We start from the raw sequence: 21499 nt of genomic DNA on the forward strand, positions 1-21499 counted from the left end.
TCGAATGCAAATTGGAAGTCCTCTGTGTGAACATCGTGATCAGGAACCTGCACTGTCTAACCACCTCAGAAATATCACTTATCGCTAAGTAATTGTTTAATTGTTTGGAAAATGACTACTTCAAACATAGCGGTATTCCCGTATTCTCTGTCCCATAAAACTCTGTATGTTTTGTAACATGTCGAGTTTGACTTCATAACACCCCCCGCCCAGCATAAATAATTCATATTTATTTGGCAGCAGGGTCCACCGACCTCCTATGAAGATGGAGGAATTTGCATGCTGATGAGGTTATGAATAATGCATGGGTATTATTGCAGCTGAGTGTCATTGCTTTCATTGTCTGTCACAGTAAGAATGAGAGAAGGGCTGTCTGCAGTACAGGTGAAACACCTTCTGCCCTTCGGTTAAATACGTAGCCGGACTGTTTTTCAACAACCTGGAAAGTTCCATAGACGTTGATGTATCATTATTTTTGCCATTGTGTGTGTTTTTGTATATGTGTGCATCTGTGTGTTTGCAGCCAAAGAATTCTGTTTGTAGTGTTTTTATTTCAGTATTTTTCATTTTGGTCTTCTAGTAGGCTGTAGGTTAATAGCAGACTTTGCATCTTTGATTAGGGTTTCAAACCTATTGTTCATTTAAAACTTTCAAAGAGCACATCTTCTGCCAATTCTCTTGGTTATTAATAAGAAAATAGCGCAGAAAAACAGGCAAACAAAGTAAGTTTTCTCTCATTCCTCATTAGATTCAGATTTAGATGCAGCTGTATAATGTATTATAAGGTATGTATAAATGCCAATAATGTATTGTTGCGTCCTCATCATTATTCACTGCCCTAATTGGAATGAGGAATTTGTTTATGATTTAAACGCTTCCACGTGCTGCATTTCCATGGAGACGGGGCGTGTTTGCATGGCCGGTCTGCGCGGCCCTCACGCCCCCCCCCGCTGTAAGAGGCTTACTGTACGCCATCTGAGCCTGCCCCGGCTCCGCTCCGTCTCCAGCGCCGCTTAAACCCGCCGTAATCTTCACAAATGTCTTTCCGTACAGTGAGCTAATCTACCCCTCTGCCTACTCTCACTCTGCCGCCACCGAGCTCGGGGATTAGGCCTACGGGGCAGAGTTTAAGGGCCTGGGATCGTGGATTATGGAGAGGGGAATATCTGCCGTGTGTGGTGTGCTCACTGGCTGCGGTTGTGGGTGCTGGGTTAGCCCGGTCAGGCTGGATGGAATTGAACAGCGTGTGTGTGTGCGTGTGTGTGTGCGCGTGCGTGCGTGCGTGCGTGCGTGTGTGTGTGCATGTGTGCATACATGTGGGCAGCATGTAGCCTAGTGGCTGATGTACATGACTGATACCCAGAAGGTTGGTGGTTTAAGCCCTGGTGTAGCCAAGGTAAGCATATCCGCTCAGCTGTTGGGCCCTTGAGCAAGGCCCTTAACCCTTTACGGGGAGATTGTCCTGCTTAGTCTAATCAACTGTAAGTCGCTTTGGATAAAAGTTTCAGCTAAAATAAGTGTGTGTGTACGCGTTTGTGTGCCTGCATGTGTGTTTGTGTACAGGTGTATGTACTGTGTACATCCTTGTATTTGGGTGTGTGTTTGTGTGCAAGCATGTGTATGCGGTATGGTATTTGTGTGAATCTCTCTTCTCGAGAAGAAAGCAAATCAAGTACCTATTGACACCTTTCGAGTGCCAGTACCTTTGGGAGTGTTCCACTTATGTTAGCAAACACACAAGCGTGTTGCCAGGGAGATATTTTTTCATGGAAGAAATTAAATTCAAGCTGAAATCTTTTCCCATTGAAGCAGCTAAACTCGTTCCACACACTGGACATTTTTTTTTATTCATGTATTAAGAGGTGAAATGAAAAAGTAAATCAAATATATGAACGGGATCAGTTTTAACCCTAGTCAATAAAAAATTAAAAAAAATTAAAAATTTTCTTCAAAATTTGTTCCAGAACTCCACTGCTTTCAGATATACCAGAAGTGATTGTTACATCAGAATTAGCATTAGATTGTTCACTTGAGAAAATTCTAATCGCAGTTTGTGTCCTCTTAATGCCTTAAAGGGTTAAATCAGTATTGCGACATTAAATCAGTATTGTGACATCATTATGCGGAATGTGCCTGATTTCATCGGTGTTCCTCCCTGACACGGCTCAGAGTGACACATGGACAGATGGGCTTGGGGAATCATATGGTTCTGGGTCACTGTGTCATCTGTACGCCCATGTTAGCGCGGCACCGTCTCCACCGCTGTTTCCTTACCCCGATTACTGGAGAGATTAGAGCTTAGTGCCGTGTTTTAGCAACCCACTGTAATGCCGCAAACAAATCTAATGAACGTGCTAAAGCTTTTCGGTTGCACTGGAGTTTCCCTGCCCTGTGCAAATGGTAAAAAAGAGAGAAACCACTTCCATTCTCGTACTCATACTCTCATTCTCATACGCAAGCCAGAAATAGCCATGAAGTGAGCGTGAGTGTTGCATTCTGGGAGGAATTTTGAACGATGCTTTCAGGGCATCTGCAGAACAGGAAATGGAAGCTCTTATTCTCCAGCTCCAATAGGCTTCTTACCGTCCAGCTGTTCCACACTTCCTGTGGCCTTTCCGAAATGGCCAAGATTTCCTCTGTGTAATCTTACATCAGTGCAGAGCTTAAATCTCTATGTATGACATTAATGATCGTAAAATCAAACTTAGAATAAACCTAAACAGGGCAGTGAGATGCTCACAGGCTGGGCTGTGACCAGATCCTGAAAAACACAGATGTTGAGAATGTTGAATGATGAAAAAGAGACTTGGACTGGGGTGAGGTGGAGTTGGGGCAGGGGCCAGGAGGTGTTAGGCTGGGGTATGGTCTTTTTCCCTTTCAGTTGAGTCATTTAACTGATAATATTATGATATGTATTTATGCCTGTAGATTAGGCTTAATATTTGAGAGAATATTAAAGTTTGGACCATTCATTCTCCTCCTAAATGAATTGCAGCTGATGTTCTTGTGAAAGAATGAAATGAAATATTGGCCTTGGGCCAATGGGCATGACCTTGTTGTCCTCAGTGGCGGTCAGGGCCCTGCTCACTCGCATTGGAGTTCTGTAAATTCACCTTTGCGGAGGATTACAGGTGTGCTTTGTTTTGTCTTGCAGTGCTGGCCAGTTTTCGGGGGACTGTTCAGCATGGCTTGCCGCTGGAGATCGGGGATACGGTGCAGATACTGGAGAAATGTGAAGGTAACTCCTCTTATTCTTACCGTACAAATCTGGTGTAAAATCCCTGGTGTAAAATCCAGCTAAGACCAGCTCGAAACGACCGGCTACCAGCTGTTTCAGAACACAGTTTGAGCGGGTCAAACCATTAATTTTGGAGCTAGTCTGAACTGGTCAACCAGCTACCAGCTGTTTCAAAACCTGGCTTGAGCTGTTGTTTTCAGCAGGGCATACTTTCAACAGCAGTGTCCATAATAGATGAACTTTGAGAGTTTTTGAATGTTTTTTTTTTTTTTTAAGCTAAATGCCACTGTCTGATACATGATGGCTTATCTCAGGATAGTGATGCTGAAATGGAGAGTATGTAGGAGGTGTTCTGAGGGCAGTGAAGGTTTTTTTTCTCTGCTTTGCACTTGCACGTTTCCTCACAACGTCAGCTGCACAACACATTGAGCAATTCGAGATTTCTCATTTTAGCTCAGATTTTTTTGTTGGCTTTTTTTTGAGGCACAGTGTTGATAGCCATTTTGTGCAGCATACGTGACTTACAGTGTTAAAAACAACAGATAATATCAATGACTGTGTCTTTACCAAAGTTGTAATTAGAGTTTGTATTAAGTATTAAGTTTATCATGGGGCTTCACCAGCAGGAATTGTTAGATCAGTTTTACAGTCGTGCAGTCTTACAAACAGTGAAACAGTTTGGTTACTAACTTAAGCGTAATTATGCATATGCATTTATTATTTATAGTTATGTGTAATTATGTGTCCTCATAATAACAGATACATAATAATAATGAGGTAATCAGTCCTGCGTTCATGAGAAGCTGGATCCTGCTTCGAGTGACACACGTAAACTCTCAGAAATACAGTCACAGTGGAGGAACATTTCTGTGCTTCAAGGATCAGATTTCCCAAATGTACCCTGACAGTATGGTAACGTTCTCTTTGGGTACAAATGAGTGCATGTTCCAAGCAAATAAAGACCCAATATGTTGCTGGCTGGGGGTACAATTGTATTTTCGGGTACCGCCCATGCGACAAGCATTGCTACCTTTTTCGGCACTTTTGGCGCCTTTATTTCACACCTACACCTGCAGCTCAGAAACGGCTTGTTCCTGCCCTCGGGGCTGGGGGGTCCGTTTTCATGCGGAGGGCTCGGTTTCTGGAGGATGTCCTGTTTCCTCTGCAGGGTCGCTCTGAAGAACCCCTCGCTTGCGCGCGTTTCCACTTCCTGTTATTCTCCGGGCGCCACTGCGCTCCACTTAACCCGCTGCACGCCAAAGGGTTCACCGCTGATGAGAATCAGAATGGTGATGGTAAAAAACATGATCATAATCAGAATCGCTTAAAGTGTATGTATATAGAGAGATAGGAAGTCTGCATGCTGTGGTGATGTGTTTATTGGCGGTGTACTACCTGCATACGGATCTACCTACGCACATCATTACCTGATATATAGCTCCCTGCTCTGAAGAACATACATTACACATTTGTATATTCTTTGTATAATATGCATTGATTGGGGTCAGGCAGAACCTGTGAGTGAATCAGTTGATGGTTAAAATTGTGGGATGCTAAAAGACCCTGCACCAATGAAAACCCCTCATTTTCACTAGGAATATGTCTAGAAATATGTCCTTTGGTAAATTTAAGTAAAGCATCAGCTTGTTTTTTATGAGTGGAAGTAATGGTGCTGTGAACACATGAAGACTGAGCTTTCTGGCAGATTATATGACATTTGAAATTCTTGAATTTAAAAATGAAAAGCATGTGGCAGAACTTTGGTTAGCATATGGGCCCAAGTGTTACATCTGACAGATTTCTCATCGTGTGATGTCACCAAGCAAGTGTGATGTCATGCTGTGCGGGATTCTATGAGTTTCTGTGATGCAAGCATGTGGACAGTTTAAACTTGTCGCCAAGGAGCTTTGTCTTTCCTGGAAAAAAGTCCCATAATCCCCCATTCCTGTGACACAGTGTGGTCCAGCACAACTTGGTGTGAATGCGCAACGAAATATAAAATATTTAAATCAGCTGAAAAACTGCGTGCAACCCAGTCTGTTTGACTTAAGAACGTGACAGACTGTCAACGTGGTTTTGTTTGATATGCTTGGCTTACTCATTTTATCATGTTTGCGATTATAACACAAGTTCAACTGGGAGTTGATGGGTTAATATTCCCCATAACATTTAGGTTTTTAGGTTTTAGTTTTTGGAGATTTTTTACGTGAAGTGGCAGCTCAGCAAGGTTAGAGGACTGGGCAGGCGGATTAATTTCACAACTGGGACCCAACTGCTGTTTTAGGGCGGGTGCTGCCCCAGGATTACCGCAGTAAATATTCAACTGCAAATTGACTGCATGCAAAACAATATAAGTCTTCTAAGTCCCTAACATGTTGTTGTTAATGTTAAGCAGTATTCCACAAGAGCATTCTCATTTGACCGTGCAGTGAGCGAAGGCTAGTTGAGCACTAGCGTTTAGCGTCGCTAGCGTGTTGAGCTGCTGATGGAAGCAGCTCCTCGCATTAAAGGCCGTTTGTTTCTGCGCCTGTGTTCGGCGACCTCCGAGCGAACACCACAGCCTAATGCCATGTCTGCCGTGCTGAATTAAAGATGTTTTGACATCTCGCCTTTTGCTTTCGCTGCGGGTGAATGCAGGCTGCGGGTGATGCAGGCTTTTGCTGCCGGGTCGTTCTGTGGGTTTAATCGGGTCTTTTACTGCCGTCTAACTTTAAACAGGGAACCGAAAAAAACAGAATTACGGTTATTTTCTTCCTGTGCCAAGCTGCCAATGGAGGCAGATCTCACGGGTACTGATCAGGCATAAAAAAGTAATACATAATAATAATAACAATAAAAAAAATTATCATTATTATATAAAATGTGTTGATAAAAATTGATCTCCTTCTTCTTCTTGGTTTTATTATTCACATTTATTGCTGCAATGCCAGTAAAATCATTTGGGCGGCGAATTTAGCTTTCATTATTTTAGCAGAATCTATAATAATATGTGCATAATCTTTTCATCCCTTAGGCTTGTCATGAGAAGTGCAGTGAGGATGTTCTAGAGGGAAGACATTAGGGGAACCATTAGAGCGTCTTACATTCCTCCTCTGTAGGATAACTCCTGTGACCACTCCTGTATCACTGTCAGTTGTGTCTCAATATTCCAGCCCTCTCTTGTTCAACCTTGGTATTTTCATCTTGCACTGTCACATTCCATCTTGGTGTGATAGTTGTTTGCCGAATCCTATTGTATCATGCCACGGTTGTACTCTGACATGCCATACTTACTGGCTTGGCCTGATATTTACTGCACCCTGTGAACTAGACTTAATGTTCATGGCTGTAGGCTACTGATAACTCATATGAGTTGTACCTTATCCAAGCGGCTCTGTTCTTCTAATGACCTTTTGGTATTCCCTCACTGTATGTTGCATGTTGCTTTGGATATAACCGTCTGCTAAATACGTGTCCTGGAATGGAGGCAGAGAGCGTATGTGCAGTGAAATGTTTCCTTTCCCTCTGCAGGGTGGTACAGGGGATTTATTCTCAAGAATCCTAATGCTAAGGTGGGTGTGTGGTCTTTTTGGATCATTTTATGTTTCTATGCGCTTTCAGTTGTTTTAGATTTCTTTTTAGCCAATTTTAGATGGGGGCGCAGTCTGCATTGCTCATGTTTTAGCCCTTTCAGATTGCTTTGTGCGCGCACAAACACACACACATACGCACACGCGCGCATACACTCACGCGCACGTACGCGCACACACCCAAACAGCCTGACCTGTCTAGATGTAAAACGTGCTGCGTTCACCGCTGCGCCTTGCAGATTGGTACAGTGGTTAATGGCATAATGGTGAGAGTGTTTGTCTCTTGTCTTTCCCACAGGGTATCTTCCCATCGAGTTACGTTCACTTGAAAAATGCACATATCAGGAACAAGGGGTTAGTGATGCGCCGTGTCCGGAGATTATGACAGAACTCTCTGATTACCCTCCGCCGGGTCACGACCCTGGCCTGCGCGATGCGTTTGTTTCCTCTGATCACCGGCGCGGTTCGATTTCGCTGTCAAGTCGAATGAGGCTGGAGATTCCGTGTCTGACATTTTAATTCCTCGTTGCTGAAGGACAGAAAAATTACTTCAGGAGGAACAATGTCCGCCGCGCAGAATGGTCTTCTTTAGATGATGTTAAATGAGGTTTTTACAGGGAAATGATACCCAGGGGCACATTCACTCAAATAACATTTTGAAGAAAAAGAGGCACCACACACCTAAGAGTATGTCTTAAAGTCTCAATAATTATACTTTTTATTTTAGAGTGCTTGGAACAAAAACTGTAAGGCTTTCTTCAGTGTGAATGAAAATGAGCCCTATAGCCTGTCCATCACTCAGACAGTGCCTGCAGGTCTTAAAGAAACAGTGGCAAATAACTTCAGCAAATACCATTCAAATATATCAATATAATGTGAATCGATCACATATCCCAGCATTCACAAAAATATACGTAGGCATCTAAGAAACAAAAAAAGGCCGTTTAGAATCATGATTCCTTTCCAATAAAATACCAAAGATCTTCCTGATGGCTTAATGGCTTGAGACCTGGCTTAATTTATAACCTGTTCACGTCAATCCAGGCAAGTTTCCAGCTGGGGTGGAAAAAAAACCCCCACCGTGAGCATGTTTAACGAACTCTAGTTCTTTTCACATTAAGCGCTCGGTGGTTTTAAAACTTGTTTCGAATCCAGAAATGATTTAGGTTCAGCTTAGTGCTAAGGGTTCATCACACAATGATAAATATATGCTAAATCTAAACGTAGGCCCTTCTGGTGTTTAAGAGTGCATAATGCCTGCTGCTGTGAAATACCATAGAGAAGAGTGAGCAGGCTGTCCTCTCTGTGGTTAATCCCGGTTTATTTTTGCGGTGATATTTATTGTAGTGCTGTTTCTGGGGCTCTCGGGGGGGTGAAAACAGGTGGTGATGTTTGTTATTGGGCCTGCAGGCAGTTTGAGACCGTTATTCCCACTGAAGACTCTGTCATCACGGAGATGACATCGACCCTGAGAGACTGGGGCACGCTGTGGAAGCAGCTTTATGTGGTAAACACTGATCTGCACACGCGTGCACGCATGCACGCACACATACGCATACACACACACACACACACACACACACACACAAACACTCTCACACACTCACACACTCACACACGCACGCACGCACGCACGCACACAAAAATGCACACGCACACTTACACGCACACACACACTCGCACACATACATGCACACGCATGAAATAAAAACATTATACCATAAAAACATTAAAAACAGAGAAACTGTCCTATTATTTACATTTTTAATGCAGATATTTAAAATCTGTATCAACGCCGAGTCATTTCTGTGCCTTCTTTCACATTCTCACCCGTGTCCTGAAAAACATTGCATTTTATCCCTCTCTCTATGGGACTGTGACAGAGTGTTTTCTCCTGCTTTCTATGGTACTTTCTGACATTGCATTCTCTCTCTATATGGTAGAGTGACAGATTGTGTTCTCCCTCTGTCTATGGTGCTTTCTGACATTGTGTTCTCTCTCTCTATGGTACTGTGTCAGAGTGTGTTCTCTCTTTCTCTATGGTACTTTATGACATTGTGTTCTCTCTCTCTCTCTCTCTCTCTCTCTCTCTATGGTATGTTATGACATTGCGTTCTCTCTCTATGGTACTTTACGACATTGCCTTCTCTCTCTCTATGGTACTGTGACAGATTGCGTTCTCTCTTTCTCTATGGTACTTTATGACATTGCCTTCTCTCTCTATGGTACTGTTTGACATTGCCTTCTCTCTCTCTATGGTACTGTTTGGCATTTCGTTCTCTCTTTCTCTATGGTACTTTATGACATTGCGTTCTCTATCTATCGTACTGTTTGTCATTGCGTTCTCTCTCTCTGTGGTACTTCATGACATTGTGTTCTCTATGGTACTGTCACAGATTGTGTTCTCTCTCTCTATGGTACTATATGACATTGCGTTCTCTCTGCAGAAGAGTGAGGGCGACCTGTTCCACCGGCTCTGGCACGTGATGAACGAGATCCTGGACCTCAGGAGACAGGTGCTTGTGGGTCACCTGACCCACGACCGCATGAAGGACGTCAAACAGCACATCACCGCCCGGCTGGACTGGGGCAATGAGTGAGTGAGAGAGAGAGGGAGGGGGAGAGAGGGGGAAGAGAGAGAGAGAGGGAGAGAGAGGGGGAAGAGAGAGAGAGAGAGAGGGAGAGAGAGAGGGAGGGGGAGTGAGAGAGAGGGAGAGAGAGAGAAGGAGGGGGAGTGAGAGAAAGGGGGAGTGAGGGAGGGGGTGAGAGTGAGGGGGAGAGAAAGATGGGGAGATGGAGTCAGAAAATGAATGATTGTACAATATGTGAGAGCGATGAAATGAGTGAGTGAGTGATCAAGCAAGTGAATAGGTGAATAAGTGAGTGAGTGAATAAGTGAGTGAGTGAGTGAGAGAAGAAAAGAGAGAGGCCCACTCAAAAGCTGAAAATTCTCTGTGTCCCTGCACTGGCCCTTGGCGTGTTGCGTGTGTTAATTTCCCAGAAGCCTCCATGTCGCTGGCTTCTGCCGTACCCCTGCTGGAAGTGTTACTACGGCTACCGATTCCCCCGCCCGCCAGATTCACCCCCCCGCAGCCCACCCACACACACACACACACACACACACACACACACACACACAAGTGCGTATACACACACACTCATTCACGCTCTGCGCATGAATGGAACAGGTGTGAGGTCACAGTACCGCCATTGTGGTTGGACGTGTCCGCGCGGGCAGGGTTTGTAATTGGCTCACGCCGCGGCAGTGGGTCATTCCTGCTGGAAGGCAGATAGGAGGAAATACGTGAGTTTCAGATGCCATGTATGTATATATAGCCCATTGCTGAAAGACGCAACCCTTGGTGAAGGATTGTGTTTGGTCCCCATCTTGATTGGCTTCCTTCGTACGTACTGTAGATGCAGGACTGTAAGGTTACCATGGCCAGGTGTGTGCGTGTGTGTGTATGTGCGCATGTGTGTTTGTATGTGCATGTGCATGTGTGTGTTTGTGTGTATGTGTGCGTGTGTGTGTGTTTGTGTGTATTTGCGTGCGTGTGTGTGTATGTGCGCATGTGTGTTTGTGTGTATGTGTGCGCGTGTGTGTGTATATGCGCATGTGTGTTTGTATGTGCATGTGCATGTGTGTGTTTGTGTGTATGTCTGCGTGTTTGTGTGTATGTGCGTGCGTGTGTGTGTATGTGCGCATGTGTGTTTGTGTGTATATGTGCATGTGTATTTGTACTTGGTGCTTTCAGAGTTAACGTTGTGGCCCAGTTTACGCGGGGCTGCCTACAGTGCTGTTTGTATTTTAGATGACTGACCCATTTGCAGTGCAGGTATAGAAGCAGGACCACACGGGCTGTGGTAAACACACGGTTTTGAGTGACTCAGAGACCACGCTAACCATCGCCCCTCCTCTCTCCCGCGCGTTACTCCGTTCCACACGCAGGTTCGAGTAAAAGGCTGCATTACTTAAAGCCACATTATTTACCGCACACAGAATGTGCAGTTCAGAAATGACGACAGTAATAATACAAACAATTCCTAAAATGTATATAGCGCTTTACTCTCATACTCAAAGCACTTTTCTGTGATGATGGAAACTCACCTCTGGGCTTGGACCCTGTGTGTTTCTGTGTGTGTGTGTGCTTGTGCGTGCGTGTGTGTGTGCGTGTGTGTATGTGTGTATGTGTGTGTGTGTGTGTGTGTGTGTGTGTGTGTGTAAAATATGGTCTGTAAGCTGAATGTGTGCATTTTTTCTGTGTTCTGACAGACAGCTGGGCTTGGACCTGGTCCCCAGGAAGGAGTTCAGCATGGTGGACCCCGATGACATCAGTGTGACGGAGCTATACAAGCTGGTGGGTACAGCCACAATCTTCCTCCTCCTCCTCCTCCCCCTCCAACCCCCCCGCGTTGGCATGCTGCTCGTGGAAGCTCTGCGTCTCCATGGCAACCGCCGCACTGCTTCGCTTGCCGAAAATTCCCTTCCCTCTTCACATAATAGAGCCACTTATTCCTGCTTGGTAAACAAAGGCTTTTTTGGGGATGCAAGCACAATTTGCATCGATTACGGGCCGTTTGGAGAAGTGATACTAATTAAGCAACGGGAAGGAAGAGGAGATTTAGGAAATTACCTAATTGCCGCTGCTCATTTTGAGGAACACAAAAATCCACGTTTGTGTGGGTCTGACGGCGGGATGACTCAATTTCATCGTTCGACGCATAAATGGGATTTTCCTACCTCTCCCCTCCCTGATTAAATCATCTCCCTGTTATAGGAGGAGGTCTGATCTTTAATACAATTATACGTAGCTTACAGTTAAAAAGGAGTAAATGGGTTTTAATCCCTGTGCGTGTGTGTGCGTGCGTGTGCGTGCGTGTGTGTGTGTGTGTGTGTGTGGTACAGCTCGCTGGGTAATAGCCCCGATCAGCCCGGAGATTAGCTGCTTTAATAAAGCCCTTATCGACTGGAGCAGAAGCTAAACCCTCACAGTGCGCTTCACAATTATCCTTACAGTACGAGACGGAGAGAAACGCACGGAAATTAATAGAGAGAGAGCGAGAAAGAGACAGAGAGAGAGAGAGAGAGAGAGAAAGGAGGAGTGGATCTAGGCCTCTAGGTCTGTTTCTCTCTCTCTTCATCTCTATCTTTCCCTAGCTTTCTCTCTCCCCCCTCTCTCTCTCTTGCTCCTACTCTCTCCTTTCTCCCTCCTTCACTCCCTCATTCCCTCTTTCTCTGTCCTTCTCTCCTCTCTCTTCTCTAAATGTGTGTAAGAGGAGATGGCTGAACACTATGGAGTAAGTCACCATCGGCTTTGAGTCCTGCAGTCTCATTGGAGCATAATCCCCAGAATCCTCTGTTTGTCATTCCCGTTGGAATATGGCTTCAGTGTGCCACCAGGTGTCGACCATTGCACTGTGTCGACACCAGCGATGGCTGTGTCCGAAACCCGAGCCAATAGAATTGATGCCTCGCTGCCTCACTGCCCGATTAGTCATCTGTCCTTCAAAGGCGACTGCGGAGGTGCCTTCGCAGCACGAGAATGAGAGGCAATTTACAGTTCTTTGCAAACTCCGCCGCTGTTTTCGGTAGTAATGGTAGTAAGAAGCGTGAAGTTAACCGCAAAGGATTGTGGGATATCCTGTCCGGTGAAGGATACATCTATGCTGCCTTCAAAATGGGTGAAATGAAGGCACCTTAGAGGGAAACTTTTCTTCCACTCTTTGGATTTGGACGGCACTCGACGTGTCCCTGCCTGAGAAAGCAGCCTGCGGCGTTTCTGCGGTTTTAGACGCAGCCACTGTCTCACAGTATCAGTCACTCTTTATGGTGTTACACAAAAACCTTGTTCCTCAGGAAAATGGAAGTGTCACAGTTCCCTTTTAAAAAGAAAGAAAGAAATCACTGCACTGCAGCTATAGTCACAGGTTTCGAGTGAACTTTATAAACCGTTCGATTATGAGACGTTTACAGTACAGCCAGCGGGAAGAGCTCGAATGTGAAAGAAGAACCAGAGCAGACTAACAGTGGACGTACTGTACACCGTTTAGCAAGGCCACTAAGTCCACCCACCGAGGAGCGTTTGACAGGGCGGTGAACCTCAGGCAGTGACCCTCATCGCAAACAGCTCCGTGAGCTTTAGTGCTTAGCCCTCTCTGCTCCTAACTACCGCTGCGCAGATCTGTTCATCTCACGCACCTCCGGAGCTACGGCCCCTGCTGCTGCTCCTGGCCCCTCCGCCTTGCGACACAAGGTCGGTCTTGTGTTATCGTGTACACAAAGGCAGTCAGTGATGTAAGGACCTCCGGCCTTCCCCGTGGTGAAACAACCTTGCCTAATCGGCCACAAAAGCCGGTTTTTTCGCAGTGTTTCTATTTAAAGGGCTGAAATGGCAATGAACTTTTTCCTCAATTTAGTAAATTTGTCATAACAACGCGAAGACGTCTTAATAGTCCATAAAAGGCATAAAATTGCAATGCTGCCCTCATCTTGACCTCATTGTCCATCCACTTCCTGGGAAACGATTTCAATTTGGATTTAATGTCACTGCGAGCCAGGGGGCATGCATGTCGGGCGAATGTCTGTCAATTTTCCGTTCCCCTCCAGCCAATATCCCTTCAGCGAGCGCTGCGGATTCTTCCCCGTCATTATTTGATGTCAGTCAAATCTCCATTCGATCAAGGACACGTCAGTCAAATCCACTCCTCGCCCTTCAAAAATCCCCCCCCAAAAAATGTGTTTCACTAGTGCTGCTCTTTCTCCTTCTCAGCTTGTCTTGAAAAAAAGCAAAGCAAACCCATCCTGAGCCCTACTGGCTGCTCGATTGCCGTGTTAAATGCAAATTTCAGTCGAGTCATTTTGACTAAAAGCATCTGTAAAATGATGAAAAGTTTCGAAAGTAAGTTTTGAACGAGTCGGCCTGTGTACTTTTGACCCGCGTATCCCAGGCTCTCCGGGACCCGTTGGCCTGTGGTGATGGGGAAGCTGGCAGCTGGTGTTTCTGTGATGAACACCTCGCTGCCGTGTGTGAGACTAATTTCATTAAGGGAACTGTGAAGTCTGGACTGCCCCAGCATGCCGCTTTTCAACTGATTAAACTACTACATTTCTTCTTTTATCCAGTTATGAAGTATTGTATCGATTTCAGCGAGAGACAAGCCAGCCGAATCTCTCTTTCTCCATTGTGCTCATTTATTAACGCTGAAAGAATAGACCTTAAACACAAACGCGAGGAGAACAGAACTGGCCGTGTGCACCGTCTGTGCGCCCCTGTACCTCTGCCCACAATGCAGATTCTGCCGCACGACACAGAATCTAACTGGCCATAGCCCAATCCTTAGTGAGCTAGATCAGCTCAAGGCAGTGATTTATGATCATCAAACTATGCACAACAAGCAGTGGCTAGTTAGTTAGTGAATATTAGTTAGTCAGTTAACATTATACCCAGTTTTAAACCTTGAATTTTTACCTTGAATCTTCATCTTCAGCCTTTTCCTCTGTACTGTATCCTGGCGGTTTGATGGAAGGACGGGGTAAATGTCGCTCTACCTGTGGGTTTGATGCAGAGACGGGGGGTAAACGGGGTAAACGGTGATATGCCTTGACCTGTGGCTGCCGCTCTTGCCTGCGGGTTTGCAGATGGAGCACAGACACAGGAAGAAGGAGACGCCTGTACCTGCCAGCACGCATCACCTGTTCCTGCAGGTGAAGAGTCTCATGAGCTCCAACCTGGGCGAGGAACTGGAGGCCTTCTTCTCTGTCTACGACGGCCGAGAAAACCGACCGCTCAGGTACTCGCCCTCTTTAACCAGCACCCTCTGCGTGGAGTCTGCGTGTTTCCCCTGTGTTCACGCAACGTGGGTTTCCTTAGGGTATTCCGGTTTCCTCCTACGATCCAAAGACCTATAGCCCGAGGTCTATAGCTGAAAATTAGCCTCCCTGGCTAACTCTTCCACATTCACAGAAATGTTATTAACATGCATTCACCATGTCAAATAAAAAGAATAAAATCTACCGTTGTCACTAGGCAGATTGTGATTCTTGCTTGATTGATTGCATTTGAATGAATTAAAAGTGCTGTGAATTTTAAACAGTGTTTGGCTTAGCTTTTGAGAAGACGAGACCTAGATGATTCAAAGTGTTTGGTTATCCGTTCCTTCAGCAATGAGACAAATATTGAAAACCTTGAGCCAGGGATGTTTTTAATGGCTGTCAGCTAATTAAATCCCGGGTGTTTTCTAATTAACCATACGGCACTGTCTGTGAGTAGAATCGAGTGCTGCTTTGGATAATCTAAAAGATAGCAGAAGTGCAGACGTAATTCCCCTGTGTAGATAATGTGCTTTATTGCTGCTTTTTTAAGTTTGAGGCTTGCTCAGACACTGGATCTGAGGCTGTGGTCCAGCGGTGGGAGTCTGGAGCCTTTTAACGAGAACAGACACGGAGCTCTGTGGGGTTATGAGGCTGGTTACTTAGCAACACCGCTCACTTCAGTGGATGTAATGCATTGTGCGTTGACTATTTGCAGGAAAAGCTGTTATCTCATCCTTCTGCTAACACGCGCATACGTGCACGCGCATACGCATACACGCACACACACGCACACACACATACACATACACATGCACACGCACGCACGCACGCACACACACATGCATACTTGCATACACATCCACACACTCGCATACACACACGCATACACACCCCCACACACATACAGTACAGTAATTCGGTGGGATAAGATGGATATAATCATGTTTTTATAGCAGCCGTTAATATCATTTACTGTGGGAATGTGCTGTTCCTAACCTGCGTGCAGAGAGCTGGTCTGATGGATGGATGTCTAATTTGGGTATGTGATGCTTTTGAAGGGATGCCAGTGATACTATAAGTAAAGTAAAAAAAATTAAGCTGAATTATTGATGATTGGTCATGTGCTTAAGCAATTCATCTCTTAGAATCTCTTATTTGTCCCGTACAGCTTATTTTTCTTTTCCTGCTGGATAACCTGCCAGCTTGTGCAGATTTAGAGTGACACATCCATTTATTTTTACACCCTGTGGTGTAAGACCTCTTCCCCTTTCCCTCCGCTGAAACTGCGCACGTAGTCTGTCTCATGCAGATAATATTAACAAAAGTGTTTTACGATTCGTCAGTTCTTAAAGCGGCAGTGCAGTTTTAAGAACTGACGTACGTGTGAAGTGTAGTGTAGTACACAACCGGGAATGCATTACGCCACGTTCCTGCTTTCCATGTACAGTGAAGGATGGGCTTAATATTCAGTAACTGCCAATTATTTTCTCGACCGCGTCAGGGAGAAATGTCATAAGGCTCTCAGCTCATCGTGTCCCAGGCACTAGATAAGGCCTGCGTGTTTGATCCACCGTTGGTCAGTGAAATTGGTACGCTCTTCTTTTATTAAATGCACTAAATCCCTGGGGCAAATGGTGCAAATCTTGTCACAGTATAATTATGTGAAATCTGACCTTTCAATGTTTACATCATACATAGCCTAACATTAACATAATGCTCACCGTGTGCTGGGTGTGGGATAAGATGCTCGCCCTCTTGGGTTTAACACTTTTTAGCTCTTGACAGGGGAAATTATCTCCTGGCTGTTAGAAGGCTTTACCCTGTTTGTGCGTTTTGCGCTAATGGGTCTGCCTGGGCGATGTGTTTGGTTTTCAGTGTTTCGTATGGCCGTTAAGCGCTCTTGCTTTAATGAATCGCAGTCCTCATTGTCGGCTAACAATGCACGCTGCTTGTGTTCACCGCCTGGACAATTATCTGCTTCCTAGAAAGGGAGATAAACAGTCATTTGCAGTATTTTTATTGCTAAACAGAGTGCAGATTCATATTTCTCACACTGCCTTGCTCGAGGACACCGCTTTGCGTTGTTACTGTTACCAGTTCTGCATTGTTTGCGTTCTCAGTGTCTTTATGGCATATTGCAGTTCAGCCTAATTGCTTGTTTTAGGGGGTGTGGAGGGGGCTTTGCTGTTCAGACAGCCTGTTTAAAGAGTGTGGGGGTTTTTTTGGGGGTAGTTTTGGTCGGCTCAGCGGGGGGTCCCCTCTCGCCTGTCCCTGGGGAAGCTGGGCTAATTTGGGGGTGCGTGGCTGAGCTCCAGGAAGGACGTGGGCTGTTTCCTGCCTCCTGGCTGCGTGCCGGCTGATTATTGGGTGACGTCTCCGTGCCCGGATCTGAGGGACACCAGCTGGGGGTTGGCAGGGCTCCGTCTCAGGCCTGGCAGAACCGCGGCACTGCCATCTGCCAAACCCAGCAGCTTGCACGCGCTCAGTACAGCCCAAACCAGGATGAAAGAGAGGGAGAAGCACGAGGAGATGTCTCTCCTCTCCTCTGTCTCTCCTCTCCTCTCTCTCTCTCCTCTCCTCTGTCTCTCCTCTCCTCTCTTCTTTATCTCTCCTTTCTTCTCCTCTCCTCTCTCTCTCTTCACCTCTGTCTCTCCTCTCTTCTCTTCTGTCTCTCCCTCCTCTCTTCTTTCTCCCTCTCTCCTCTCCTCTCTCTCTCCTGTCTCTCTCTCTCTCCTCTCCTCTCTCTCTCCTCTCTCTCTCCTTTCTTCTCCTCTTCTCTCTCTCCTCTCCTCTGTCTCTCCTCTCTTCTCTTCTGTCTCTCCCTCCTCTCTTCTTTCTCTCTCTCTCCTCTCCTCTCTCTCTCCTGTCTCTCTCTCTCTCTCCTCTCCTCTCCTCTCCCTCGGTCAGGCCCTCTACAGTTCATTGGGCAGTGAGAGTGAGGCTGGATACCTGTGCCGTCTGTCAGGGAAATGGTTCCTGTGTGGGGCAGAGGACTAACAAGGGCAGCGCTAGGTTTGGCGGCAAAATCAGCCTGTTTCTGGAGTGTGACAGTATGTGTGTGTGTATGTATGTATGTGTGTGTGTGTTTGGTGTGTGTGTGTGTGTGTGTGTGTGTGCGCACGTGTGTGTGATGTGTGTTTGCGTGCACACTGAGGCTGTGATGCTGTTTTAGTAACTGAACTCCTTGTGTTGAGACCTTCATCTGGATCCAGACAAGTGGTGACCTGCCAAAACCAACCTGCCAAACCCGCTAACCCCTCTGCCCTCCCCCCCCACCCTCACACACACAGGGCACGAGGGTCCCCCCCCCCCCCACCCTCACACACACAGGGCACGAGGGTCCCCCCCCCCCCACCCTCACACACACAGGGCACGAGGGCGTGCCGCCATCCCTCACAAACGTATTTTCTCTGGCGCGTTACCTCTCCCACAACCGCTAGACATCAAATGGAGGAGTCAGGAGCCAGCGCTGCCTGCCTCACTCCCCGGCCCCCGGCCCCCAGCCCTGCTGACAGCCTGCATTGTTATGCGTTAGCATTACCCATAATACAGTGCGACGGTGACACGGGTTGATACAAGGGTGCGCTGGCGGGTTTTTCTGGCAGGATGGCCATCGGCTACAAGCAGAGCAACGCAGAAGACCAGCGGGCATCTGTGAGAAAGGGATGGGGGGAGTTTGGGGCATCTGCTAATTGGCGGTTGGGATCTCTGCGCGCGGCGGTATTTTAATTAGCGTCAGACATGCGAGGCGCGGCTTAACGCAGCGGTATTCCCGCGCGGGGCTCGGAGCGTCTCCTCTGCCAGGCCGGAGACCGGGCCGCTGCCGTTGTCCCGGCGACGGGGCATTGTGGGGCTTATCTCTCCGGCGGCTGTGAAAGTCACGTAACGGGATTATCCCCTTGTTCCGCCGCGAGCGGGAATTTGAGCCGCGGGGAGTAAGGACACAAATCCCTCCTCCTCCTCCTCCTCCTCTGTCCTCTACACTTCCCGCTTTCTCAGAGCGCTTATTTCCCCCCCCCCTCTCACGAAAGGGCTGATTTAGGAGTAACAGGCACGGAAATGAGGAGAACGAGGGGACGGGGCGGGAACGTCGGCGTGCCGGGGAACGGTTACGGAAGTGGAAATTAAACGGGACACGAAGCAGCAGCCGCAGAGGACGCCGCGCCCTCTGTGCTGTCCCGTCTGACAGCCCAATCGGCGGGAGGGACCCCCCGAAAGCGTGCGCAGGGCGACGCGGACCCCGTAACATCAGCGCTAACAGCGGCTCAAACACTCAGCCGCGTCAGCCGCGTTCTTCGCTGTGAGAGGAGGAAGTGATTTGGCTTTGATCCGTCCAGCGTGCAGTAGCGTGTCTCAGAAGACCTTCCCCGAGGACGGCGGTTTGATTTCAGCCGCGCTGACACCGCGCTGGCGCTTCCCCGCGCGATCCCTGACAGTTAGCTTCCTCCGCTGCGCGCAGACGAGCCGAGTCCTGTCACAGGCACTCACGTCGCCACGGCGACCCTCTGCGTGTGCGCCTCGCGCCTCGTGCTCCCTTCTCCCGCTCGGGAACGGTTTCTGCCTCACGATGAGCTCACCGCAGCTCCCGAAAGTGTCATCGTCTGCTCCCGCTCCTCTGCAGAGCGCCTTTGTGACAGTCTTCTGTAAAAAGCGCGAGGCAGACAAAGCTGAATTGAAATTGAATTTCTATCGCTGTTTAGCACTTTGTCTCGCGGCTTCGAGAGAGATGACAGGTCAGGCACGGCATACGCGCGCTTTATTATGTTCAAAAAAGAAATGCTTATATTGTGTGACTTTGCATTTAACTCTGGGACTGCGAAAGGTTTTTATTTCTCCCAGCGGTAAATTTGTGCTCTTGTGATTGCATACCTCTTGCCTCCATTTTGATTATTCTACTGTGTACTCTCTCAGACAAAGAATCATTCCAGAAGAAACTCACGGTTCTCGAGGGCCAAGAGCTGCTGGTTTTCCACCCTCTCTTTACCTGGGAGCCAGGTGTGAAGCCAGACTGGCCAATCAGTAGCTCTAATTACCAGGCGGAAAAGAAAACCAGCGCTGGATTTGGATTCAGGCTCCCTGCCATAGAAAAACCCAATCTAGTTCATGGGTTCTTTGTGGCACAAAATGGTTCTTTGTTTGTGAGCTTTCACTCTTCACAGCTATGATTGAGGGTTCCATAAAGAACTAAAAAGGGATCCTCTATGGAGACAAGCCAGAGAACCCTTTTTTAATGAGAGTGTATCTTACCTCAGTGGCCCAGTTTTGTATAAGAGCATCTACAAGATAAATAATTCTAATGATTCGTATTTCATATGCGCCCAGGAAGCTGTCCAATCAGCCAGAACCCTTTGTCATACTTTATCAGTCTCAGGAAATTAAATCATAATGTTGGAAGTATTAGATACAAGAAATCTCTTTTATTATTATTCTTGATGTGGAGTTCATTATTCAGCTGGGGAGAAAGAAACCCTGTGAAATCTTCCCGGAGGGCTTCCTCTGCAGATGAGAGTTTCTCCGGCAGACAGAGCCCTCTCAGTAATTATTGAGCAGATAAGGTCCTCTGGTTTAGCGTAACGAGTGTTCGCCTGTTCGGGTTTGCGCACGCGAGGCATTAACGGCTCTTTCTCGCGCTGCGTCCCTCGAGGTGCTCCCACTGTGATATGAAATGAGCGCCATCGCTTGCTTCTATTGCTGAAGCTCCGGAAACCAATATGGCCTCCTGTGCAACGCACCCCTCACAGGCTGTAATGGAGAACGTCATGCCCTTTCTCCCAAACGACTGCGTTGACAGACATATTTTCAACCCAGTAATACTCAAAATACTTATAAGAGTAAGAATAGATGCATGATTTTACTGCTGTAATGAAGCTATGGACGAGTTGTTTTAATCACGAGAGTCTGGTTGGTTGTACTGAACGCATGTTGATGGGCAGCCTGTAGCCTAGTGGCTAAGTTACATGACTGGGACCCGGAAGGTTGATGGTTCAAGCCCTGGTGTAGCCGCGATAAGATCCGCACAGCTGCTGGGCTGTTGTGCAAGGCCCTTCAACCCCTCATTGCTCCAGGGGGGATTGTCCCGTTTAGTCTCCTCAACTGTAAGTTGCTTTGGATAAAAGTGTCAGCTAAATAACACATTATTATTATTATTACCTGCTTTGATTGTGAACCCATTAAATTTAAAGAAAAGGGCTGGAGTTTCTCCATTATGGCCTATATGGGAATTAAGAGATACGGTTCACTGGATGCCATTTTGGATTGGTGTCCAGGATTGTGGCTCCTCTCCAGGTCTTGTGTTTGCTCTGTGGGTGGCGGGGTTAATGCCTCGTCTCTCGCCGTAATTCGCCGTCTCATCTCCGCAGTGAAAGGTTCTTTGTGAAGCTGAACAAGCAGGGAGTACCCAAGTCTCCAGAGAAGACGGAGAGGCAGTGCACTCTGTTTGTGGTACGTGTTTCTCAGCGTGCCCTGTTGGAGAATGCGGCCATTCTTTACCGTTTAGCCTGGCTGAAGAGCCCCCTTATTTCTGACACAATGACTTCACTTTCTCCCTGAATTACTCAACAGCGTTGAGCTTTATTTGGCCGTTTGCTTTTCTTTATGCAGAGCAAATTGTTATTCCAACTTATTTACCACACTGCTTCTGTGAAGGGGTGGCCTTGTTATCGCCATTTTCAGCATGTTTCTGTTATTTGCAACCCCCACAAATGACAATTCTCTCAAAGATACTGTCATAAAAAGGTTTAGATCATATGTATATTTATTTACAGAGGAAAGCCATTTCAATACGTATTTGGGACCTGAAAAGTTTTCACAGCTGTCCACTATTTCAATGAACCTGTTTAAAATAGGACTTCACAAGCTGAATAAATATAAATGCATGTA

At 46.7% G+C, this 21499-nt stretch overlaps 1 protein-coding gene across 1 annotated transcript in view; it reads left to right on the forward strand.

The window, feature by feature from the left end:
- Nucleotides 1-21499, forward strand: part of LOC133134947 (dedicator of cytokinesis protein 4-like) — a 127080-nt gene that overhangs the window by 36250 nt on the left and 69331 nt on the right. Inside the window, 8 exon segments of the mRNA XM_061251578.1 lie at nucleotides 3155-3238; nucleotides 6749-6789; nucleotides 7106-7161; nucleotides 8218-8314; nucleotides 9255-9403; nucleotides 11081-11165; nucleotides 14447-14598; nucleotides 20980-21061. Of these exon segments, the coding sequence (XP_061107562.1) occupies nucleotides 3155-3238; nucleotides 6749-6789; nucleotides 7106-7161; nucleotides 8218-8314; nucleotides 9255-9403; nucleotides 11081-11165; nucleotides 14447-14598; nucleotides 20980-21061 (746 nt within the window).

This window comes from Conger conger, chromosome 8 (assembly GCF_963514075.1).
Source record: "Conger conger chromosome 8, fConCon1.1, whole genome shotgun sequence".
NCBI lineage: Eukaryota > Metazoa > Chordata > Actinopteri > Anguilliformes > Congridae > Conger > Conger conger.